The sequence below is a fragment of the Lathamus discolor genome, chromosome 1 (assembly GCF_037157495.1).
Source record: "Lathamus discolor isolate bLatDis1 chromosome 1, bLatDis1.hap1, whole genome shotgun sequence".
NCBI classification, from domain to species: domain Eukaryota; kingdom Metazoa; phylum Chordata; class Aves; order Psittaciformes; family Psittacidae; genus Lathamus; species Lathamus discolor.
In genome coordinates, this window is record NC_088884.1 from 73,775,022 (window position 1) to 73,800,717 (window position 25,696).

The window sequence follows — 25,696 nt, forward strand, 5'->3', positions numbered from 1 at the left end:
AGATATGTTACATCCATCAGATACAAGCACTCCATACGCAACTTAGCTCCCGCACAACATCACTTAACATTTTGTCCTTACATTCATCGTTGTCAATGGCAGGAAGAAATAAGTAAAAATCGCATGCAGCAGGCAGCCGATCATTTTCATTAAAAAAAGTTTTATTACGAAACTAGTTTGTATAAAACAGGGTTATACAGGACCTTTGTCAGTTTGTAATAAAACAGTAAGAAAAGGCAGTGGCATAGGGGTCGTTTGTTTGTGTATTTTCTTCTTTTCCCAAAAGGCAGCATATACAAACAAATGGCTACCATTTTGCGTTTGGACAATAGCTGCATAAACTTTGTTCACTTTGAACATTGTTTAATAACATTATTAATACATTAACAAAGTTTCTATAAAGTAAGACACGTTGGTGCTAAAGTACATCTGGAAGAAATCCAAGTCCTTTACAAAACCACATACAAAAAATGCCAGTTGTAAGGTAACGTCGACTACAGCCTAAACATGAAGAGGTAATAAGCATTACATATTAAAAAAAGTATCAAGATATACACATTTTAAACCATTTGTACAAAACCTCTATAAATCTCTCTCTCTCTTATGTACAAAAATAGCTTAATATATCCCCAAACGGGTTAGGATAGATACAAATAGATTTTCTTATAATAAAAAAATTCACAAAAAAAAAAAAAAAACAAAGGAAAAAAAGATTGGAAGCATTCTATGTTGGAAACAAGAGGGAAAGCTCAGAGAGAGGGGAAGGAGAGGTGCGCGGAAGGGGGGGCGCACAGGGCTTCTTTGAGTACAGCATAGCTTAATTTCAACACCTCCACAAACATTGGGGAACTAACTTTGTCCACAGACTGATGAGCGCCGGTTTCTGCAAGGACGCGGCGGGGCGTGGAGGGAGGGTTCCCTCCTTCTGCGGGAGAGGTAGAGCTCCTCCGCTGGCCGAGGAGCGCAGCGACCGTCCCCGCCACCCGGCTCCCCCGCGGGACCCCCGCTCCACCGGGGCGCAGTCCGTGGCAAAGCCCGGCCGGTGCCCCGGGACCGGGGCCGGGCGGCCACCCCGACCCGGTTGTGCCCTCCCGCCGAGCGAGAGACGTGCCCGCACCGCCCTCCGACGGCGGGGGAGAGGAAAATGCAACAGGTTCTTTCTCTGAGTGGATTTCTGTCTTTCTCTGTGTGATATATATTGGGTTTTTTTCCCTTTTGCAACTGTCCTGTAACAACAAAAGAGAGAGGAAGTCAGAGCCGCGCCGAGACCAGCGCAGCGCCGGGCTGCCGAAGCCGCTCGTAAGTACCGGACATCCCCCACCCTGCCCGGCAGGTGCATCCCCCGTGTCTCCCCGCGTCCTCCCCGTTACCCCGGCCTCCCCCGTCCCTCCGGAGGCGCGGACCCACCTGCCGCGTTTCAGAACCAGCTGGTGAAGTCGAGCAGCTCCTGCTCCTCGGGGCTGAGCGGGTCGTAGGAGCCCTCGTCGGAGGAGTAGGAGGAGACGGGGGAGCCCGCCATGGAGTTCATGTCGTGGGAGTAGCTGGGCGAGATGGTGGGCGAGAGGACGCCGGCCTGGAAGGCGGCGCTGACGGCGTCGTGCTCGTCGAGCAGCTGCTGCAGGGCGCGGATGTACTCGACGGCGGAGCGGAGCGTCTCCACTTTGCTCATCTTCTTGTTGGCGGCGCCGTTGGGGACGTGCTCCCGCAGGGTGGCGAAGCCCAGGTTCACCAGCTTCACGCGGTTGCGCTCCCGCTCGTTGCGCCGCGCCACGGCCGCCGGCTGCTGCTGCGGCAGGCTGTACCCGAACCCGCTGAAGTTGAGCCGCCGCTTGCAGCGCATCAACTCCGGCGAGGCCGAGCGCTGCCGCTTGGCGGCCCGCGGCGCCGACGGCTTCCCGCCCGGCGACGGCTGCCCGCCCGCCGGGCTCAGCTGCGGCGGCGGCGGCGGCGGTGCCCCCGGCGGCGGCCCCGGCGGGGCGGCGGAGGCGGCGGCGGCGGCGGCCACCGCCGCGGCGAAGAAGCAGGCCGGCTGAAGGAAGGGCGGCTGCCCGGCGCCGCTGGCCATCCTAGCGGGGCTGCCGCTGGCCATGGGCGCGGGGGCGACCGAGCGGCGGCCGGTCCCCGTGCTCCCACGGCCGGGAAAAATTCAAAGAGAGGAGGAAGAGGAATTATTTATAAAAAACCCCCAATAAAATAACAAAACAGGCGGCGGGGGAAGGCGCAGCGGCGGCCGCGGCAGCCGGCGGCGGAGCCCGGCGGGGATGGCTCTGCCCGCCCCCCTCCCTCTCGCCCTCCGTGCGGCGGCCGCGGGGAGGCTCGTGTCGTTCGCGTGTGCGCAGCCTGCTTTGCAAAGCCCCTTTTGCAAAAAAGTGGCTGGGGATTGTGTCTCTTATAAGGGGCGGACGGGGCTCGCCCCCCCCATACACACACACACACACACACACGCAGGCACTCTCCCCCCGCCGCTCCCCCCGCGCTCGCACACACACACACACACACACACACTGCACCTTGCGCCTTCCACGCTCCCCGGCTTTACCGGCCGCCTTTTCATTGCGGGGCGGGGGGGAGAAGGCGGACCACGACACACACACACACACACACGGACCCCCCCGCCCCGTCCGGCCCCCGTCGCACACGCGCTGGCCGCCGCACGGCCCCGCCTCCCCCCGCACATCCCCCCCCCCCCCCCCCGCTCCTTTCCCGGCGGTGCCCGCTCCCCCGCCCCGCCGCCCCTCGCGGGTTTGTTGTCGCAAGTGCGTGCGCCCGGCGCGTGCCGCGCTCCCGGCCCTGAGCAAACACCCGCGCCGGGGAGCCGCGCGGGGAGGCGGCGGCGGCGGCGGGCGGCGGCGCGCGTGGGGCGCCGCGGGGGGGGGGGGGGGGGGGGCGGTGAAGCGGGGAGGGGTGTGCGGGAGAAACGGGGGAGCCCTGCCCCGGGGGGGGGGGACACGGGGCGGGGGGTGCCGTGTCCTCCCGCTGCCCCTCGGCGTGGGGGTGCGCTGCTGCGGCGCGGGGTGCGGGTAACCTCATCGGCTTGGAGGGGAGAGCCGCGCTGCGGGGGGTGCCCGCGGGAGGAGAGCCCCTGCCAGCGCCGGGACGGGGAACTTCTCCGTGCACGGGTTTTGGGCTTACCCGGGTGCCCGCTGCCGCTTACTTCGCTCAACGAGCGCTCGCCTCCCGCCGCCCGCGGACTGCGACCCTCGCAGCGGCCGGGGCAGTGTGTTTGCGGCCCGACGGCTCTGTCGGCTGGCGAACAACGGCGGGCAAACAGGTGCGGGTGTAGGGAGGAGTGCTGGCCAGGGAAGTAGCGTGCGTAGCCTCGGGAGAGGTCTCCCTTAGTTAGCTCTTGAAATGCTGAGTGCCAAGGGACGCGCCTCGTTGGAGAGAAAGAATCATAGAATTACTTAGATTGGAAAAGACCTTTAAGATCATCGAGTCCAACCGTTACCCCAGCACCGCCAAGACCACCACTAAACCATGTCCATAAGTGCCATATCTACACGTCTTTTACAACACCTCTAGGGATGGTAACTCCACCACGTCCCTGGGCAGCCTGTGCCAATGCTTGACCACGCTTTAGGTGAAGATTTTGTTTTCCAAAATAGCCCTCTCTTGAGTGCTGCCAAAGTGGACAGTACCCAGAAGGTTCAAATGCCACAGTAATGCCACCAGCACTTGGCTTGGGGAGGGATGTTTGTCTCAGAAGGCAACATAAAGTCTTTGTATGCTAAGCAGAGCAAGCAGATGAGGAGTCAGCACTCCCCTCGCTACCAGACCCCATTTCCCAGGCCATGAAGTCCCTTAACTGGTCCCAAGGAGCTCACAGAGCCCTCACTACCTCGCATGGCACCTTGCAAAGTGGAAGCAGGCCCCCGCCTTTCTGAGCACGGAAAAGAAGTACTGAGGTGCTGAGAGCTTCAGGCTGGTGTGATTTGGTGGTCAGACCAACCCTGAGGGAGGACATGGCCAAGACCAGCCTGGGACCATGCTGGTGGTCCTCTTCTTGTCATGAGTAGCAGTGGGGACTCCAGCATGGCCTTCTCTCCCTGCCCACCTGCCTTTCACATAGGCACGTATCTGTGCAAGCTTTAACAACATTTTCTGCCTTCAAGTCTGCCTCATCTCCACTTCTCTCTACGCCTCTTCACTCTGAAAACTCAGATGTGTGTCAGACCTAAGTCCCTAAAAAAAGAGAGTTATGGTATGACAGTCTTGCCATGAGTGAGATTATGGCTTTAGGAAGTCTCTGGCAAATGGCATTAGTCCCTGCTGCTCACACCAGCTCTGAAGCATGAAAGGAGGAGACCTGTACAGTCCCTGTTCAGGTTTCAGTGGGAATGAGTGCAAAATTAAACCCTGTTTTGCTGCTGGCCTCAATTACAGCAGGAAGGAGCTGTGGAAATCACTTCTCATCTGCCACTGCATCCCTGACCCTGGCTGGGTACATGAGTTTAAACTGTGATAAGCAGCCTTGTTGCATGGCAGGACCTTAACGTGCACCTGCTGAGTAGTCTTGTAGTAGCTTTTAACATGGCAGCTTTTAGTGCACATGTGCAATGAAAAAGTGAAGCAGTTCTGTCTGGTCTAACCTCTGCTGTATTTATTTCAGGGCCCTCTTCACTGGTCACTTAGTTTCTGTCTGATTTTTAGCCTACTGTCTCACTGCATGTGAAAAGTGTGAAATCATTTTAGTCTGTCTTGGGCAGGACAGCCAGGCCTAAGCAGGATAAAACATTATTTTTTATTTTCTGTATAGGGAGCTCTCCCTCTTCAGTTCCAAGTCGTCTGGTTGGTTTGCTCAACACACCTTGCCTGACAACAGAATCCTCCGCACTGGAAATAGCTGTTGCTCTGTTGCATCAGCTCTGTGTTGTGACATCGCTGGAGTGAGAAAATGACAATGAACCAGCCCTGAGACCCCAAGGCCTTGGGAAGAGATAGATAGCAAAATAATTGCAGCCAGGTAAACTGTATACATGTTTAGGGAGACGTATATAGATGTACGGAGCAGCCCACTGCCAGAACTGTCATGGAAACACCGCATAAGAAAATTCCCACCTTTTTTCCCTGAAATGGCAAAGTGAGGCTGGAGTTTCTGGGTCCCCCTTCTGGAGTCTCAGAGGGTTCTTAAAAAGGCAAAAAATGGTAATCCCAGAGGTCACTGAGTGTAACTCACATATCATTTTGCCTCAGTGGCTCTGTCCCTGCCATTGTCCAGGCCTGGGGTGGGGGCAAGGCGGAAGGACAGAGCTTTTTCCTCCCATTGCTCAGCACCTCCCTTACCCCACCTGCAGTACTGTGTTCAGCTCTCTGTCCCCCAACACAAGAGGGACATGGATCTGCTTGAGTGAGTCCAGAGAAGGGCCATGAAGTTGCTCCGAGGGCTGGAGCACTTCTATGGAGAGAGGCTGAGGAAGTTGGGGTTGTTCAGCCTGGAGAAGAGAAGGCTCAGGGGAGACCTTAGAGCAGCTTCCAGTGCCTGAAGGGGGCCTACAAGAAACCTGGAGAGGGATTTTTAACAGGGAAGGTCATGTAGTGACAGGACAAGGGGTGACGGCTTTAGACTGAAAGACAGTAGATTTAGGTTAGATACTAGGAAGAAGTTCTCCAAGGGTGGTGAGACATGGGCACAGGTTGCCCAGAGAAGCTGTGGCTGCCCCATCCCTGGCAGTGTTCAAGGCCAGGTTAGACGCGGCTTGGAGCAACCTGGTCTAGTGGAAGGTGTCCCTGCCTATGGCAGGGGGTTGGAACTGGATGGGCTTTAAGGTCACTTCCAATCCAAACCATTCTGTGATTCTATGTTTCTATGATCCACTGCCACTGGTGAGCAAACGCTCCCCTTGCCTTGGTTGGGGTGATGCCAACGCTGGCAGCTCCCCTGGCTGCTCTCTGTGGAGGGTAAGGGGGCTGGGACTGACAGGTTTATAGATAATAAATATTGTTTCAAGGTCCCCCGCCTCCACCTACTCCTATGCACAGTCCTGCACCTGCACTTCGAAATTCCTAATTCTAACATAATGATAAATAGCTTTTGCCCTTTTCGTTGGGCTTTTTTTCTTTCCTCCTCCCCCCCCACCTTTTATTTTTAAGAAAATCTTGAACTGTCATTATTTTATAGTGGCTTTTTTTGTGTGCCTAAATTGTAGCCATGCTCATGAGGTCCTTTGAAGTCCTTGATTTAAAAAAAAAAAAAAATATATATATATATATATATATAAAAAAACCCCACTTTGGTATGTTTTTCCCCCCATCTTCTCCTCCCCCCTCCCCCCACCCCTTTTCTTTCTTAAAGACCATTTACTTTATGATTAAATGCTGTCTTGGAAAAGCAGAACGAAAGTCGTTAATCTATATAGATCTTCAAAGAATCGATACATTCGGGACTTCTGTAGGATTTGTTACACTCCATTTTGTTACAGTAGGCAGCTCGTCTGGATTTGGGCACATGTGTTTCTCTCCCTCCCCTCGCCCTCCCCCTCCCTTTTTCAGCTTCCCCCCCAAGAGTGAAAATAAAGTAAAAGGTCTTTCATGGTAAACAAAACCAGCTTATTCTCCACATAGAACACATGAATAGCTGGAAAAAAAACTTACAATAAATGGTGCATTTTTTTCTCTGCTGGGTATAGCATTCAAGATCAGTCCAGTATTCAAGAAGCAGTCCATTTTTTGCTCAGCAAGAGAGTTTAGAAAAGAAGCGTGGGGTCTATTCAAGGATCTTTTCCCCCTTCACAATTGCTGGGCTTTATGAAACCTATCTTCCATGCCTTGTCAGAGTATTTCTGGGGACCAATTAGTGCTTTGTTGCAAGGCTTCTTTGCTGAATCTTTGAGCAGCAAGAAAAAGCTCTCTTGAGTCTCCCCTTATTTTGACTATTTCAGTCATTACTCAGTGTAATAATTAATATGACAACTGGACGCTGAAGTTTGTATAGAAACACCTCGGCTGCAGGAGAGAGCGTGCAGTGGGTGGTAACAAGCTACAGATCAGACCGAGAAGCCACACACACAAGGAAGGGGGAAAAAATAAAAGGGAGTAAAAGAAAAAAAGAGAGGGAGAGAGAATAATGAATGAAAAGAAGGATTGAAAGAATAAAGATAAATAAATAGTTGGCGCAGCCCGAAGAAACATAATACGGACTTGGAAGGAAAAAAAAAGAAAAGGCAATTAGGAGGTGGGGGGCGACCCCAGAGAAGTAAACTCATTTTGAAACGGTTTCTATGCGAATATAATTTTCAGAACTTTGCTACTTTGAGAAGGCAGGAAGAAAAGCTATTCCCCCCCTTTTCTTCGGGTAAGCAATTTTCAAGGGGCATCTGCCGGCACTTTTGAATACTTGATAAACTTTAGCATCTCTTCCTAAGCGTCCCTTCAGAGAAAGAGGACTTTGAGCATTAAACCGTCTTGGTGAGTAATTGTTGCCCACCCTGCCCAGAGAGGAGGCAGTCTAGCCCTCGGGACAGCAAGTTGTACGAGTTTTCTTAGCATTGTACCGTCTACAAGAGGAATAAAGCCTGTGCCCTAATGAAGAATTAAAAATGACGTTTGACCAAGGACACTGCTGAATTCCTCTCGAGAGGCGTCTTTGGGATGAACACTCATCGCTTTGCAGACATTTCTTGGGCTGCCAATTAGGGCATAATAAATAATTAGAGGTTTTAAGCATATTAGATACAGCTCATGCTAATGAGCTACAGCAGGTCTTGTGCTAACCTGAAGTGACAGTTTGCATATAGGGCTGCAAAAAACTGAAAGGGAAAAAAAAAAAAAAAAAAGAAAAAAAAAAGAAAAAAAAAAAAAAAAAGGAAGAAATAGAAAAGGGAAAAGAAAACAAGAAAAGCAGGAGCGGCGGCAGTCGCCCCTCCTCCGGCCCCAGTCCCGGCTCCAGCCCTGGCCCCAGCCCCCGCCCGGCCCGACCCGGCCTGCTAGCCCCTCCGCCGCTCCCGCCGGGTCCGGTGCCCCCGTCCCTTCGCGCCCGCGGAGCGGGGCCCTTCGACCGCCGGCCCCACCGGGTGGCCCCATTGTGCGGCCACGCGTCCCGCGTCCATCACAGCCCCGGGGGATAAATCACACCGCGCTGCTCCCCCCCATCGCCACGATTTGGAGACAGAAAGTTTGGAGGCTAGGCGGGGTGTTTTTCCCGGCGCCTCCGAGGCTGCGGCCCTCTGGCAGGGCAGGGCAGGGCAGGGCAGGGCATGGCAGGAGGGTGGGAGCGGGGTTTGGGTGATGCCTAGGAGGTGGACAGCCCCCCGTCCAGAGGGCAGCGACGGGGACAGCAGGGTGTCCGTCCGCATTCCCCACTCGGCCCGCTGCCGGGTTCGGCGGCCGCTGCAGTGGGGACACAGTGCCACCTGCCGGACACGGGAGGAGAGGGGGAAACCCGGCGGGCAGGTGGATGGATGAGGTGCAGCCAAAAAGCGTTTAGCCCCGGCTGCGGGAGGTTTCGGGAGCTCGGCTTTGCAAGGAGAAGGGTTCTGCCTGGGCGGTGTGACAGCCACGATGTGCACCGGGGTGTGGGGAAATGTAGCCTGGCTGGCATGTGAAGGAGAGCTTGAAGACCTCTGGTAAATGCATGCGCAATATTGATAAGGCAGACTGCCCCCCACCATATACACACGCGTAGTGTACGCAGTGAGTATCCCTGCGGGTACTCACTGAATCCTCATTTGGGATTTGTTTTTGGAGCTTCTGGTCTTACTAACAAAGCCCCCATCCACTGCTCACAGCTCCCTCAATGGGACTGGGGCATCCTGAGCAAGCTGGGAAGGCAGGGAGCTGCGAGCCAAGGGTGGTCCCAGTGTCCTTACACGGGAAGGGACACCCCTGCCCAAAACAGAAGATGTGCAGTTGTGGGGAGCTGCTGCTCTGCAAATAGTGGCTAAAGGCAGAGGCTGGAAAGAGCAGTCTGAAAAGCAGCCAAAGTCCGTGGCCCTTTGAACTTGCATCATGCTGGCCAGGGGAACCTGCCAATTTTCAGTGCAAAGAGCCCTCTTAATTGTGGCTTAGCAGCAGAGCCAGGGATGGATGTGTGTGATGGGTGCATGTGTGTGTCCTCCAAGAAAGTGTGTGTTTATGAGGGCAAAAGAGTTTTAGATAGAGACAACATGGGACATCAGTGTGTGTCTACATGTGATTTAAAGGAGCAGGGTTGCACACTGCTACAGCAAGAGCCCAGAGCAGGACTACTAGAACCAAAGCTCAGGTGCTCAGTCAGGAGCCATGGAACCAGACACATGAGGCAACTTGAAACCCAAGTGGGAAATCCCAGCTAGCAATGTCACTGAGGGGGATGAACCCATGCTTGGTATGCTCAACGTACTTCAAAGATCACAGGGAAGCTCTGGCAGTTTGGACTCTGAAATGGTCCAAGGTAACCAGTGCTGATGCAATTGTGTGTTCATACTGTAGTGGCACTGGGTATGCAGGCACACACACACACAACTTTGCAGTAGGAGTAAGAGATAAGCTTGCAACATAAATAATAAAAATGGGTAGGTGGATGCCAAGCAGATAATTACGAGGATTTGGCATGAGCAGTATTTTGCTTACCCAGTGTTTCACTTTGCCTTGCCATTAGTGTCAGGCTAGAGTGTACATACATAAGAAAAGGGATGAAAGAAAGGAAAAAAAAGTAAATGCAAGTCACAGAGAAAGAAAAGAGACAGATCAAAGATTAGTGAAAAGAGAAGGGAAAAAGAAAAAAAAAAGAGGAAGGCACAAACAAATGACAGAAGAAGCAGTTTATGACTTTGGATGTCACAGTTATTTTGGCCAGGCATAGGTCATACATTTAAGTGTTTTTTAATCTAGTTGGAAAATATAATATGTAGCAAGGCATCGTGTGTGGGGAAGTACACAAGAGCAGTTGCTAGAGACTGTCAGGTCCTGCACAGGGACCACCAACACCAGTGTTGTCACCATCCTCATCTTACTGGGTTTTTTTGCAAGGTGGCCTTCAATATCCCTGTCCTGGGTAGGACTGTGCCTGGTGCTACACAAGCATAGGGCACAAAATGCTGCCTACCATAGAGAATTCATTGGCTGAGCAGTTCAAAGTGGTGTTTACACTGCTAGCAATTATGTAGGTTAGCCTTGCTTTCCTCTACTGCTCCACTTTGCCTTGACCCGACCTGATGCCACAATGTCAGCAGGGCCCAGTGTGCTCTGTGTGCATCTCTTTGGGCTGCCTTCCTCAGCCTGCCAGTCCATGCCACAGGCTTGCTGATCACTCAGAAAGTAACTTTCTACCCCTGTGTGCAGCCACAGGATGCATAAACAAGCAGCTCTTCTGAAAAAAAAAAGGTAAGTATTTGTGCCCAGAGCCCTGAGTTACTTCAGGTGCATGTTATACAGTCAGTAATTTCAGTGGGCTGGATTCTGAGTTTGTGGCCATGGGGTTCAACATGGGTTTGGACTGAGATTCCTGAAAGTGGCTCCACTCAGTTTCCCTACTAGAAGGCTGATCGGGTTTAGTAGCTAGTGGGTTTTCTAAGTACCAGTAATTCACAGTGTTTGTTGGCACTCACCAATCTGAGCTTCCACTGGTGCATGCAGTAGGGGTTCCCTCAAAGCTAAAATAACCATAAAGAGATGATTTCTCTACTCCGCAGAATTTATACTCATCACAAAAATATAACAAGATTACCTGCATCGGCATAGTTTGTCTTGGTACAGACTTCACCATCCCAAATAGCAAGATAGATACTTGACCAGTTGGTTGGTTTTGTTTGTTAGGTTTTTTCCCCACCTGCCCTCCAGTATTGGTCTCTGACTTTCCATTATTCTCTCAACCCCTTTGGTGACTCTTTCTAAACCAAATCTAGGCTCCAATCCTTTACCAACCTTTTCTGAAGTCATTTGTGCTCCTCTCCCAGTTCCCCTTGTAGCTCTCTATGGCTGACACTATATACAAGCATACATACATCTTCTGCAGTTTTTCTGCATCCTCCTGTCCTGTATCTCTGACATAGTTTTCCCTGCTCCTTTTCTTCCTTTACCTTCTTCCCTCTCTCCATGTCCAGACTCATAACTCAGTGTGAAGTTCATGCAGCTAACTCCTGCCTCAAGCTTCCTTTATACTGGGTTTCTCTTTCCAATATCTGATGTGTGGAGCAATGTCTTCTGCTTTCCAACCTCTTGGAGGCATCCCAAAAGGACAAATCCCTCAGCTGCTGCACTGTGCCACAACTCACCCTGGCTCATGTTTGGCATCCAAAGAGCGGATCCTGGGGAGCATCTGATCTCTGGTCACGTGGAGTAAGCCATGATGGGAATCCACCTGAAGCTGAACACACATGTAGCAGTGGGAATGAACCAGGGGGGAAGGTTGAACCAAAGACTATGTGTTGACGTGAAAAAGCGAAACCAGCATCTGATGTTGATCAGAAGGAGGACGGCTGTTAATTCAAAGCATGCCGCTCGTCCGCATTGGGCACAGATAGAAACAATATGCTGGAGAGCTGCTATGCACTGGGGTGGAACTCGCAGGGGCTGGCCGGTGAACAAGCCTGGCAGCTTGCTGATGTGCCAGGGGTGGGTGGGGGGGGCGTGCAGGGAGAACGCCCCCTTGGCACCATGTCCAGAGGAGGGAGCTGGGGAGAGGGGGGAAAAGGGATGGCTTTGCCTTGCTTGCTCCACTTTAAATACCTTTGCGCAGAGCTCTGGCCGCTGTAGTAAGGTCAGAAGGCTTCACCTGCAGCGACAAAAGGGACTCTCTGAGTGAGCACCACTGCCTCTGCAACATGGACTCACAGCACTGCAAAATGAATGGTGACCCTTTCCAGGTAAGCGATGGGGTCTGTGTGCCTCCTCTTTGCCGGGGGGGCTGTGGCTGCCTTCCTCCTGCCTCCCCCCTGCTTGCTTGCAAAACTTGTCCCCCACTCTCTAAGAGGCAGTGTTACCCAAGGTAGGAGGAAATAATACCACCGTCCCGATGCTTTGCAGTGCCTGGTTGCCACTGTTTTCCTTTTGGCAGTCCCCATGTTTGTCTCTTGTTAATTATGCTCACAAAAGTACAGTGAGAATGAAAATGAGCATTGCAACAACATCCTTGCGTATATGGCAAATAGAGGGAGAAGCAGCAGAAAAGACCAACAGCTCATTTAGGGGTCTTAAACCTGTGTGATGAAAGAAAGCTGTCTTCTCCTGTTAAAGGAAAGCAGCTGAAGTTACCTGCTTTTCTGGTGGAGATATTTGTTAAACTCTGGGACTCTGACAACCCTTTTTCTTATGTTTACTGACTGACTTTGAACTCTCTGCTTTTGGGAAATCCAGGAAAGTCCTGAATCCCATGCCTTTCGATTACAGGCAGTATAGTTACTACAGGGGCAAGTGATGTAACCTGAGGCCAGCATGGTTAATTATTAAGACCATATTCTGTGTGTATGTGTCCTATGCAATGCTGCTGAAGCCAGAGACAAGCTGCAGAAGAAGTACAAAAAAGGGCTTCAATTTATACAAACTTTTTAAAGAGCAGAGCTGCCAAGGAAGCTTTGTTTTGTACTACTTTGCGTGCTAAGGCTGAACTCTAAAAACAGCTCTCTAGGGTCTCACTTTACTTCACCTTACTACTTTACCTTAGTTTACCATGTAACTGCTTCGTCCCAATGACATCTAGTAGAGCTGAGCGTCCCAATGACATCTAGTGGAACTGAGCATCTAAATGCCCTAAGAAATCTGATTTGGAAATTAGTTTCATGTTCAGAAGTAACTTAGGAATCTCATTTTCTTTGAACTTCAAGGAAAATTTCCTCTGGCTTTAATAGTGTTGGAATTCACTCTGAAAAGCTTTATCTCACCCGCTCAGAAATTAATTAGAAGGCTGACAGGTCTGTGCTATTGACCTCCAATACTGCATGTGTTGGAAAGGCAATATCAATCTACTTGTGAAGTGGTTAACTAATAAAATGCAGATTTATATTGTGCTCAGGTAAAAACATCCTTACATCTACACATCACCTGTCTTTGAGATTGTACTAGACAAGCAGAACTACCCCCAGAGTTGCAATTCCTTTCTGTATGTTGAAAAGGAATAAATTAGAATTGAGAATGGCTAAACTGTGATCAACAGTTAAAACTATGCATAGGTACTACAAAAAGCCACCAATAAATGTGAGTGCCTGTGTGTACCTCCAGTTTATGTGTTGATGTATGTTGTCCCCAGTGTATACTGATATATACTGCCTCCATATCTATTGATAACAACTGGGTACCAGGAAAACGATCATTTTACTCTTTTTTTTTCCCCTTCTAATGAAAGCTGTCATCTCTGTGGACCGACTCAGGCTGGAACTAACATTTGTACAAAGACTTTTGAGTGAACTGAGTGCATATAAAGATGTGCAAGAAGTTAAGCAAGTATCATTCTGTTTGCATGATTAGTGCTTTCTTCCTACTGCAATGCGTCTTAATTTAAGCATCAGCGTAAATTGATTTACGAGAGTGAGAAAATGAGTGATGACAGATTGAAAGAGGCTGATCTCAACACATCAAGGCTAGTGACCAATGAAAATCTATCTGGGTTGGAAAGAAGGCTTTTAAGGCATTTTTGGGTCATCTCATGGTATAAATAAACATCAGAATTATCTTGCAGGACTTGAACCTTCCATTATATCTCCTGCAGGTGTCCAGACCACAAATTCTTCCTTTGTCACACAGATTCAAGTCATAGAAGTTGATCCTCACTTCATGCATTAGCAAGAGTATTTTAAATACCTAACAGCAATGTTTGTAGAGCAATTCCAGTGCAGACCATGAAAACCAAATTCTCAGTCCATTGAGCAGGCACAGTTCTGTCTTTAAGATCAGTTTTGGCTGTGGTGAGAGAAAACAGAAGGTCAAAGCAATATATAGACGGCATTTCAGATGCATTTTGGTTACACTATCATAAAATTTCTGAGATGCCCTCATTTGGTTTGCCTTTTGACAGACTCCTGTCATCATTTTCTCTTGCAATGAAGTTGCTTGAGGTGTAAATGGGTTTCATTAGCCAGCTGCCACATCACTCCTGGCTGCTTTTCCTCTTGGTTCCCATCATGTAAGATGGAACTCTTTGACTGTGTGAGGACCCAGGAGACACTGGGATGCTGTGGGCAACATCACAGTTGAGCAGATGACAATCTTCCCTTTGGTGCATAAAACCAGTATTTCTACTGCAGTTCCCACTAGATGTTTCCCATAAAGGTAGGAAACATTTGGATAACCTTTGCAGCCTCTGGAAATAAAGCCAGATAGAAAAATCTGTTGCCAGTCTTTGGCAGTGAATTCTCAGGTTAGCAGCAGCTTCACAGACAGCCTGAATAATCAGTAATTATTGACTTTACAAAAGAAGACTATTCCTTGTAACACTGCTTCAGAAAATGTAGTCCCACCATGAACTGTATGGCTTCAGGGCAGCTGGATTTGGTTGTTGATTTGTCTGCTACAAAGACTGTCTTTTCTAAAGACAGTATTTGGGAACTGAGATTCATTATACTCTGATTTATATCTTAAATTAAGCAATAGCTATAATAAAGACAGGCTTTGAGTGAAAATACAGAACTTCAAATGCATAAAGAAAAATTGAGTGGATGCCTTGAGTCAAGTTTTGGTCCAGGAGCTGTGTTTGTTGCAGATGTCCAGTGCGATCTTTGAAATACCAACCCGGGGCAATTTGCCCTAGGCCAGTAGTTGTTAGCACAACACCCCCATCTCCAACAAATAGGGTATTAATGTGACTTCCAAACATTTGCATTGGTTGTGCATCCAATTTACTGTCTTCAGAAAAATTAAGTGATTCTAGAAATCTTAGCGGGCTCTTACCTGCCATGTCAGGTACCCAGATAATTCTGAACATCTGGGCCCACTCCAGGACTCAGTTCCCTGTTTCTGAAGTGGTGAAATAGCTCCTTCCTACTTAGCAGGTCTCTTGTGGAAAGAAACACATGCACTGAGAAATACCAAGGCATTCTGGTAATGAGAACCATGAAAATAATTAAAATAAACATTCTCCTTGCTTGGGAATAGTAGAAATTGCCTTTGGAATTTGCAGAGAAAATCAGTAAAAGAAAGGGAAAATGCATTAAGTGAAAACATGTCTTGCCCTGAATCTCTACTCACTGGAATTTAGGGAAGATCTAAACATTTGCTCCAACATTTTTCCCTATTCTTTTTGTTTGTTTGTTGTTATTTTGGTTTTAAACCACTTTCCATTCCCCTCTTGTGAATACCACATCTCCTGAGGCTGCCTGGAAGGGTACAAGCAGAACTGAAGGGAAACATAGATCATGGCCTGCATCTCTGCATAGAGCTCATCTCCATCCTTCTGCTTAATCCTGAGTGTTAATGAAAAGAAAGCCTGAGGGAAGGTCTTTGCACTGCAGCTGAAGCCAAAGTACAGTAGTGTTTCCAGTCATCCTTGGTTTTGATACATTTGAGAGGTGAAACAAGGCAAAGATGATATTATTTTCATGTCCTTTTTGACTACTTTGCTCCCACAAGGGCCCTAGTTTGAAAGAAGGGATTTTTGTCTCTGCCATCATAAATTAGGGCAGCCCCAGAGCTATTCTACTTCTGGCAGCAACAATTGCCTTGATTTCCACTTAAAGCAACTTTGTACCCTCTTTATGTTGCTAATGCTGTGCAAAAAGGAAACAGAGCAAAGCAAAACTGACTTCTACGGTGAATGTAAAACTTCGTTCGTTTGCTCTCTTTTCTTTCAGGAATCTATGTACATTGAAGAGTCCTCGAATAAAAATGGTGTGATATCTTTGATTTTCTCTCTGAAAGAAGAAGTTGGGGCATTGGCTAAAGTTTTGCGCACATTTGAGGTAAGTATTTTCCTTCAGGAGATCTCAAATATTTGAATTAAAACCTCTACCTTAACTGATGTGAGGATGGAAAATAATGCATTTTCTCCATTTAAGAAGGAAATAGTCCATTGTAACTGCTTGAGTAAGAGTAGAAGTGAATTGGGCAATAATCTGAGATTGACATTTGGGTATGTGTATGTATGTGTATATAGAGGCAAATATAACCTGCATGTGAGCTGTGTGACCCATAGTGTACACGTTGCATGAAGTATTTCTAGAGGAGCAGCTATTGTCCTCTTAGCGCCTTTCCATTTCAGTGAATCTGATACAAATAAACCCACCACCTCCCATCAGTGGTACTTCTACAGAGGCAGTACTGAGTACCTACGAAACAGCATCAAAACGACAGCACTTTTTTCACACCAAAAAGGGACGCAGCAACTGGCACTGCCTGACTGGGAAAGCTTTTGGAGAAACAAGGAGCCATTTACCTTTGAGAACATTGTGTGCCTGTTTGTTATTGCAGAAATATTTCCCAGATGATATGGATGGTGTTTAAAAAGCACGAAATCCTTGCAATTCAGGTTGTGTTGCAACACAGAGCTGTGTACTCTATGCTCCCAAGCAAATACACTCATCTATTGGTTTTGTGATTTCGTTTTTTCCTTTGAACATCATCATGTACTACTTGTGCCTGAAAACAGCTTTCTGTAGAACACTGTAAAAAGTTGTGGCCTGCATACTTTCCATTCGTAAACTGAACTGACTAGGAAATGAAAGATTTGTGTGGTATTAGTACAAATGAAAACTAATTATAGGACATATTTGATTCATTAAGATGAAGGGAAATTCACACCAATGACAGCACAGCTCGTCTAAGTCTGTGAACTGACCACTGTAAAGCAGTCCTGCAAAATGTTTGCGTGTTGGTGGCGTGCGTGTCTGTAAGCGAATTAAGGAGGCTGCTAATATTCTCTGGTTAAACACATTACTGTCTACTAACCAAATTGCTGTTAGGTCTAAAGGAAAATATGCAGGGGAGCTAGTATAGGAAAGGGAGAAGTAGCTGCTTCTTGGATGCGACTTTTCCCACCCCAAAGCAGTACCTAAGCTAGACCAGCTGAGTCACAGTTTTCCCCAATGACACTGATGGCAACTGAGGGGATGGGGCTCAGCCAAAGATGTTTGCACTGGTGTCTGGGTGAAGCCAATTCTTTCTGTGCAAACTTGCAGTCTGCCCCAACACCAAGGCTTGACGGGAGACCTGGCATAGGTGCTATTATATCAGTTCTGCATGCTGTTCACAGTGTAGTAGGGAGATAGGTAGGTGGCTGGAGGAAAAGGATTTAATAGTACAAGCCTGAGCTGCAGTTTCAGCTCCTCAGGGCTGTCATCAGTGAATTCATGAGTGTTGGGGCGTATAAACCAGAGCAGCCATTAGGTTGTTCTCGCTCAGTGCAAAAGACCTCGTCCTGTGCACAGTGGTGTAAGACTCATGAGCACGCAGGGCCAAAAGAACCTCCACTCTTTCACACCTGGTCCATAACCATGGAGCCTCAGAGACACAGACTTTGCACTCAGTGGCATCCACAGCAGAAAGAGTCACCACGCAGGTGAAGTGTGGGAGCAAGAAGGGAGACATCAAAAGGATTTTTTCTCTTGCACCCTTTTCCTGCTTAATAAAGTCAAGTGTGGTGCAGATTAGCTACAGGAGTTAGTTCAGACTTTCTGTGGGTGGGCTTCTCCAGGCAAGGACGCCCCTTGCCTTGTCCCCAGGGATTCTGTTGCCAGCTTGATGCTGGCCTGCGGAAATGCAGCAACTTTGTCTCAGAAGGGCGGCAAAGGAAGATGTGGGGACAGCTGCTCAGGCAGTCATTGCCTCACACAACCACATAAAGTAGGAAAAAGCATAACGCAGAAGCCACAGAATAGGATCAGGCTGTTCCCTGGAGCAGACATGGCACTGTAGCCATCGACCCCCAGGAAAGAACAGACCTTGCATGGCCACTGATGCTGATGGCCATGTGTGGTGTGTTCGGAGCCCCTCTGATCCTTGCTGAGGCTGCTGGGTTCTCTGCGGGCACTTGTGTGTGGGAATGCAGAGAGCACAGACAGAGAGCTCAACCCTGTCCTCCCCCCAGTTCATCCTTGTGAGCAATTAAGGGACCTCAGGCACCGGCTTTGAGGATTTTGCCTCTTCTCTAGCCGTGTACAAAACTACTGTGGGACATGAGGGGGGAGAAGGAGGGTTACAAGAGCTGTAAATATGAATGTCTTGAAAATAAATCCTCTCTCAAGATAGGGAACAAAGTCTGCAAGCAAGATCCAGATTAAAACAGAGAACTGAGGGGATTCCTAAAGAACAGATAGATCTTGTGGTACCATCAGCAGCCAGGATGCCTTTCTGTAAAGGAGGTGTCTGTGTGGACCCAGGGAGGTTCATCTTCTCTTTGGTTTACAAGCTGAAGAAAAAAATTCTGTTGCTCTGAGAGAGCTGTTCAATCACTCTTATGTCCCTGCCTAGGGTGCACAAGCAGGTCCTCACTCCCAAGTTCACCATGTCCTCCTTCTGTGCTGGGGTGAAACTTGGCCAGACATTAGCCCCCATCACAGCTTGATCTCCACTGAAAGCAAAAGCCCAAAGGGATCTGCGCTGTGCTGCAGCCTGGACTTGCAACTCATCAAGCGCAGGACAATTACAATGTATTTTGGGGAACCAGTGATGTTTGTCCTACTCGAACATCCCTTCAGGGTTGCACCTGAAGTTGACAGAGCTTCATGCTCTCATGTTTGCTTTTTTGCTCAAAGACTCAAGCTCCTGTTTTCTGTTCAGGTCGCAGCTGCACGCAGGTATGTGGGTACAGTGACAACTGTTGTTTTTCCTATGTAGCTTGAAGCCTTTTTTTTTTTTTTCCTAAAGAATCTCCTCTAGGTACTCAGCTCCTTATGTCTACTAGCATTACGTCCAAAATGTACTTGATTATATCCACTTTCTTCTTACGTTTACTCTTGATACATATTCTCTCTAATGCATTTCAGTGTTGGACCAATGCACAATGTCCAAAAAGAGCAAGAAGTCTGCATGGAAGAAGGGTTGTAGCTTTCTAGGACACATGTTTAAAGAAAGACTTTTTAAGCCGAATATATGTCTTTTTAAGCTGAAAGCATTTCTACCTCTGAAAACAAACCCAGCCAATGCCTATGGAAGGGTTCAGCACCCTCTTTGAGTGGGAGGAGAGTCCTTTGCCAGTCTCACACATGAAAATAAGCGGTACTAAGGAAGATCCCTCAAACACCAGACCTGAGCAGGCTCTTAAACTCTTCTGAACACTGGCTCTTGTCCACCCTCTATTTTGCAAATCCTTGCCTGTCTGCGTGAATCTGCTCCTCCTGGACCGCTCTGTACTCAGGGCTCCCTATGCCACTGTTGTCAGCACCATCACCACAGTCCCTTCACCTTCCCTGCAGAGAGGCAGTGCCCACAAGGCCAGACTTGCACTCTGACATGCGCTGTAGCACAACAGCAGCTCTATCATGCCCACGAATAAGCAGATTGTTAAATTTGAATCTATTTTGCTTCCACACAAGTTGTTCTGTGTGTATATTAGGATGTGGTAAAGGTTCACTTTCTGCTTATCAAACCCAATTATTTTTGCAGTTGAAAAGCCTACTTGTCCATATTCTTTATTGGTCTTAGTATGCATACAGCTGCCTTACAGGTTCTGCTTGGGCAACAGCCCTGACCTCTTTGCAGGCTTGAGGGTGGCTGTAGAGCCAGCATAAACCCACCAGCAGTCTTTACACCAACTTCATTTTAATAGGACCTGCTGTACACTGAGGCACTGCTTGGTGCAGCCGTATCCTGTTTATTTGTCTTGTGCTGTCACAGAAGATGTTAGGTAGGAAACCAAAACACAAATAAATACCTTAGTCTGAAATAGAACATCACACATAGTTAAAATACCACACCTAAAATCAGGAATACAGAATAGTCATTGTGGAATTATGTTTCTTTTTTGATTCACTCTTTGGGGAGACACATCAAAGAGTTACAGAGTGTAAGTCCAAGTCAGAAAAAAGACAGAAATCTTCCAGGTTTCTTGTCAAAACTGAAAAAGTAAAGCAGATCATTTTGGGCTAACCCAAGTGTTACATTTAATGGGAATGTTTGTGTTCCTCCGTAGTTATAAAAGCCTATTGAAATTGAGAACACTTCTTAAAACAACAGCAACAACAACAGAGTCCATTTTGCAGGAAAAAAAGTGACAAAAAGAAAAACTTTGCCCCTGTCCTGGGTTTACCAGGAGCCGTTTTGCTCCTTCTTAGTAACTGGTGCAAGCTCTGTGTTTTGACTTCCAGCCTGGGCAGAGAGCTGGTAACACCGATTGTTTTTAATTGTTGTTAAGTAATGTTTATTCTGGCCAAGGACTTTGTGAGTCTCATGCTCTGCTGGGGACGAGGGAGGCCGGGAGGAAGCAGAGACAGGACACCTGACCCAAACTAGCCAAAGAGGTATTCCATACTACAGCACGTCATGCCCAGAGAGGGAACTGGAAGTTACCCGGAAGGGGCAGGCTCTCTCTCTTCGGGGGGGTCGAACTCGTTCGGCGGTGGTATCGTATTCTCTTGTTATTTTCTCTTATCAATATTATAATTGGTGGTAGCAGTGGTGATTTGTGTTGTACCTTGGTTGCTGGGCTGCTCTTGTCTCGACCCGTGGGAGTTACATTCTCCTGATTTTCCTCCCCATCCCTCCGGGAGTGGGGAGGGTCGGGGGGGGTGAGTGGACGACCTGTGTGGATTGGTTTAAACTACGACAGCCCCCCAAGGTTTGCATTTCCAAAGTTAAGTTAATCACTAAAAATATCAGAACTACACATTTCAATATGTAAAAGGATAGCCCTCAGTTCTGATTGAATTTTTTCCACATGGATTTTTTAATACACCAATCTTCTTCCTAGTTCTTTTCCTGAGCGACTTACAAGTAGTAGAAGACATGTCAGCTGTAGCATGTGGAAAGCATTGGGTTGGTATACGTTACAAGTTTGCCCAACCAGTTGTCTCAGAGGACCCTTCCATCTTCACTGAAATGACCTTCCCAAATACAGAGCAAGACTTCAGTACAAGGTCCAACAGTCAGTGATTTTCTTAGAGTGGGTAGAACTCTAGCTCAAAAGCAGCCCCATCAGTTTGCACTGAGTTGTACTCTTGCTCCCGGAGTAAGTTAATGCTCAGTGGGAGGGAGCTACTGCTCTACAATAGGACTGGGTGGGAGTAACAGGATGGACTGAGACCCCACAGTTTCAGAGCCAGCAAAGGTGACTGTGCTCTTCTTCTGTTTCGAAGCTCAATCCATTCAACAGAAAGTCTGAAGTGACTCTTATCTTTTTGCCCCTTGGGAAAGTATTTGCTCTGCAGTGTTTTGGATTATTTCCAAATCAGGAGAAGCGAGCAGTGGCTTTGGCCAGGGGGTGTGTTGGAGGTGTCTGCAGTGATAGGTGAACAGGGCAGGCATACCTCTACCAATAGACTTGGTGGGTTTTTCCATTATAGTATGCGTATGCACAGCTACAATAATTTAATTACATCTGAACTCACTGCTTCAAATCTGTGTCCTTTGTCTGTCCTTTCCTCTTTCCAGGGCCAGGAAAGCAGGACCCCGTGATCTAGTAAACCAACACGAGTTTAAAGAGAGGAGTGCCCTCTTGCTAGGTGCTTGAGCAGTGCCAGATACTGTCACATACGCTTTTTGGTTTGTCCATGTGTTTTGTGGCTAGCTTGTGCTTAATGCCTCATACCAAACTTCAGAGTTGAAGCATAAGTGCAGAGTAATGGACACGAGGGGCTGCTCCAGGGCCAGCTGCCCTCTGGAGCTGTTTGCTGTCAGGAGCCAGCTGGGGGTCCTTTTGCCTCTGTGAGTTTATCATGCAAGGAATACCCCAGCAGATGTAAAGGAAAAGATAAGGAAGCACTGTCTTCAGCTGAGAAGCAGACTGCTGGGCAGTAAAGCTGACCCAGAGACCTGCCTTTGCCTTCACTTTGGGAAACCACAGCTGAAGGCATCTCTTGTAATTTCCTCACTCCCCTGATCCCTTGTGGAAACTGGGCACTAAGCTTTTACTTGTGCTTCTAAAAGTGTTCTCCTTCAGGAAGCCCTGAACTAGGCCATGGAAAGGGTTAAAAGAACAAGGAACATGTCACCTTCTTTTTTTTTTTTTTTTTTCCTTTGGTATCAGGTAAGTGCAAGTAAATCCTTGTTTTGGGAGATTTCATCCAAGTTCTCACTTAATGTTGATTAGTGGTACCATAGTGCTGCTGACTGTTCTTCATCTGGTAACAATGTGGGGTCTCCTGATGAAGCCAAACTTAATGACAGCAGCCATGAAAACAAGCTGCAGATGGATTTCCCAGCTGTACTTAGTTTTAGCGACCATAAGCAGGGGCATTTAGTAATGAATAAACAGAAGGATGTATGAACGCTATGGGAAGTAGTAGCCCATAGTATTCCCAGAAAGTATCCATCCCCATTGAAAGTTTCCCCTTGTAGCTGTGAAAACATAACTTTTCTTTACCAATGACCAGGCCATTAAACTCTCTGAGGGTGGGACCAAATTCTCTTCACAGTGACTTCTGCAAGACTGCAGTGTACTGTTTGGTTTGGTTGGTTTGATCCTGCTGGTGTGGAGCCACTGCAGCGTGGGAGATGTTCAGTCAGGATGCCATAACTGGAATAACATGGGGAAGGGGCTGTAGCTGCTTCACAGCCTGTGAGAGGGAGCCAAGGCTGAAATCCAGCACTGTGGGTAAGGCAGGCAGGGAGATGGGCAATCTCCTCCTGCATCCACCATTGCCTCTGTTGTAAATTGCAATCTGTATTGCTAACACCTGACATTCAAAAATCATGACTTAACACAAAATGGACTTAGTTCTAACTTGGTTTTTGAGCTCTGAAAACATATCTTGGGATTTCTTTGTCTAATGGGGAATGATAGAGATACAATTAACTTGGATTTCAAATCATGAAAGCTGAGATTTTTCACCCCCAGGAGTGGAGGTTTTCGGAAAAAAAACCCCAAGAAATTTGGAGTGGCTTCTGCTAACTTCAAGGGATTTGGCAATACTGTACCTCTGTGATTTCCATTAGGTGTTAGTCCTCAAGGCAAAAATCTGTTCTGAATTGTTAATATTTGCTAAAAAGTAAATTAGAAATGGCCTAGTATACTGTTTTCACATAAATCCAAGGTGAACAGCCACCCTTCCTCTACAAATACAGGAGTGCTCCAGCAGATACATGGTTGTATGATATGATGTATCCTTGTAGGAGAGACTTCAACTTGTATGCTGGTCACAAACTTGAGGAGGAACGTAGAATGGTTTGTGTTAGAACGGACCTTAAAGATTATCTAGTTTCAACCCCCCTGTCATGGGCAGGAGCACCTTCACTAGACCAGGTTGCTCCAATCCCCATCCAACCTGGCCTTGAACATTGCCAGGGATGGGGCAGCCACAGCTTCTCTAGGCACCCTGTGCCAGCACCTCAGCACCCTCAGAGTGAAGAACTTCTTCCTAATGTCTAATGTAAATCTGTCCTTTTTCAGTTTAAAGCCATCCCCCCTTGTCCTATCACTACCTGCCCTTGTAAAAAGTCCTCCCGATTTCTTATAGGTCCCCTTTAGGTATTAGAAGACGTTACAAGGTCTCTTCTTCAGGCTGAACAAGCCCAACAATCTCAGCCTCTTTCCATATGAGAGGTGCTCCAGCCATCTTTGTGGCCTTACTCTGGGATCACACCAATGGGTCAGTAGGGAAGCACCAACCTGTTCCAAGTTCTTTGCAGCTGCAGTGAGTGATGGGGTAAATTCAGCAAAGGCACTTCTAATCTCAAGGCATGGGCTGATCTGATTCGTATGAGATCTAAAATAGGAAAGGCAGGAGAGACCAATACTAATACTTTTTGTGTGAATCCATCCTCAAACATGTGACAGCCCAGATCTTCCAAAACCAGTTAGGAAGCTAGGATCTAGGTTCCAGCAACAAAAAAATAGCTCAGAAATCATGAAGTTGCATAAAATAAATACAGGACTTTTATTAATTGTCTTTTGAGGGCATCCGTTGTCAAGATTTCAAGCTCTACTAAAAAACACAGAGATTGAAAACTGCTCAAAATAAGTAACTAGACAAAACAACATCCCCATTCTACTTTCTCAGGTAACCGTTTGTCTCCAGAAGTTGGAACTTTAAGTATCAACTACTGCGAGAAACCTGATGCGATTGCAAGATGCCGAGGATACAAAAAGATTTTGAACAATGTGAAACTATGAAGATTAAACACTAGATGGAGTAGTCGGACTAGAATGAAGTTGAGATTTGTTAAACAACTCCAGTAACAGTCTCTGTAAATATTTTGAAATCCGTGGCTTAGTATCAATGCATAGCATATGAGAACATGTTCTCCAGGAGCACCAGTTCAGGGAGTTGGATGGATACTGCTGAATTCTTAGTTTGAAAATAGTCACCAGAAGGGTTCTCCCTTCAGCTTCTCTGCTGTGAGGTCCCAAAGCCTTGGCACAAAGAGGTAATGGGTTAGCTCTGCACATTGCTGAGCAGCAGGCATCCCTCAAACAGAAGAGAGAAAACAGGGATCTCTTCCCACTCTGCAGGCAGCTGTTCTGCTTATCTCAGGTGTATAAAGGGAGTGACTCTGTGAGCTTTTCTGGGTTTTTCCTTTTCCTCACTCTCTTATACTGTAGTGATAGTTCAGGAGGCATTGATGCTCCTGCTGCCTTAAGCATGCCATGTGCCAACACTACAGCTTCTCTCTTCATTCCCAACCCCTGCATCATTCCCTCCATTTGGTGGGCACTGCTGTCCATGCAGCTGCCTGCTGAGACAGGTTGGAGAGTTGGTACAATGGAAAAGGCCAAAAAAAAAGGATATAATTGAAGTACCAGACTCAAACAGCTATGCGATCTGTGGGATAGACATGCTAAGGCAGGGATGGGCACTTGTGGGTAGGGGAAGGAAGGAGGGGATAACAGCTACTGAACAGTGGTCCACGTTATAGAATCACAGAATTGCAGAATGGTTTGGGTTAGAAGGGACCTTACAGATCATCCAGTTCCAACCCCCCTGCCATGGGCACAGGCACCTTCCACTAGACCAGGCTGCACAAAGCCCCATTCAACCTGGCAATGAATACTTACCACAGCCCCTGCAAGATCTAGAAAGCCCAGTCAGGATCTGGGACCCCATTCCTGCATGCATCCATACAGAGGCAGAACACAACACCCTGACACATCAGTGCAACGTGAAGGTAAAGCAGTACCTCAGTGTGCCTGAGCCGAGCCTTTGGCAGGAAAAGGTTTTACACCCACTCTGCAGCTCTGTGCTCTGGGTACGCATTGCCACACTGCTCTCCATGGTGTGGCCATGGCAAAGGGGCTGGCAGCCCCCTGCGCCTGCTCTTTGTCAAAGGCTTTCCAGCCCTGAGTCATCTGGACTTCCAGCTCCAGGCTGGCCTACCTCCCAGCTCCTCACCAAGCAGAGGGTACAATGTGAGGCCTGTTTGTGAAATGGGGCTTCGGAGGCCCAAAACAAATTGTCCTCGGGGCCCAGGACAGTGGTGGCCATTCTCTCCCCCAGACGGCCCTGTGAGGACAGCATCTCTCAAGAGCAGCAGTTGGCGAATGCGCTTTTGACCTTTTCAACTTGTTGTGTTGGTATCTAGCCAAACAATTTAAGTACATCTGTAGCGTGTGACACTCAGGAAACAGAGGAATGACATGCATGCTGGTTCCTACAAAGTAATAAACTGCCTTTTGTGGTGGAGTGAATGAGGTCTTTGCCGCTGATGGCCAGATGCCCCCCTGCGCTGTGCAAGCACTGAGAGGAGCAAAGAAAACCTTAAGGGG

The 25,696-nt window shown here is 48.1% G+C and overlaps 2 protein-coding genes across 2 annotated transcripts in view; one reads left to right on the forward strand and one right to left on the reverse strand.

The window, feature by feature from the left end:
• Positions 1–245: 245 nt before the first annotated feature.
• Positions 246–2,376, reverse strand: ASCL1 (achaete-scute family bHLH transcription factor 1). The gene is made up of 2 exons (XM_065665130.1): positions 1,408–2,376; positions 246–1,226 (listed from the first exon to the last, which is right to left on the reverse strand). The coding sequence occupies exon 1, from the start codon at positions 2,087–2,089 to the stop codon at positions 1,418–1,420; it is 672 nt and encodes a 223-aa protein (XP_065521202.1). The 5' UTR covers positions 2,090–2,376; the 3' UTR covers positions 246–1,226; positions 1,408–1,417.
• Positions 2,377–11,627: 9,251 nt separating this feature from the next.
• Positions 11,628–25,696, forward strand: part of PAH (phenylalanine hydroxylase) — a 39,948-nt gene continuing 25,879 nt past the window's right edge. The window contains exons 1-2 of the mRNA XM_065680318.1: positions 11,628–11,780; positions 15,696–15,803. Coding sequence (XP_065536390.1) covers positions 11,739–11,780; positions 15,696–15,803 — 150 coding nt within the window. The 5' untranslated portion in view covers positions 11,628–11,738. The remainder of the gene's footprint in view (positions 11,781–15,695; positions 15,804–25,696) is intronic.

What these genes read in the sequence shown, in the direction of transcription:
- ASCL1 (XM_065665130.1), bottom strand. Translation starts at nt 2,089, where the DNA reads ATGGCCAGCGGCAGCCCCGCTAGGATGGCCAGCGGCGCCGGGCAGCCG.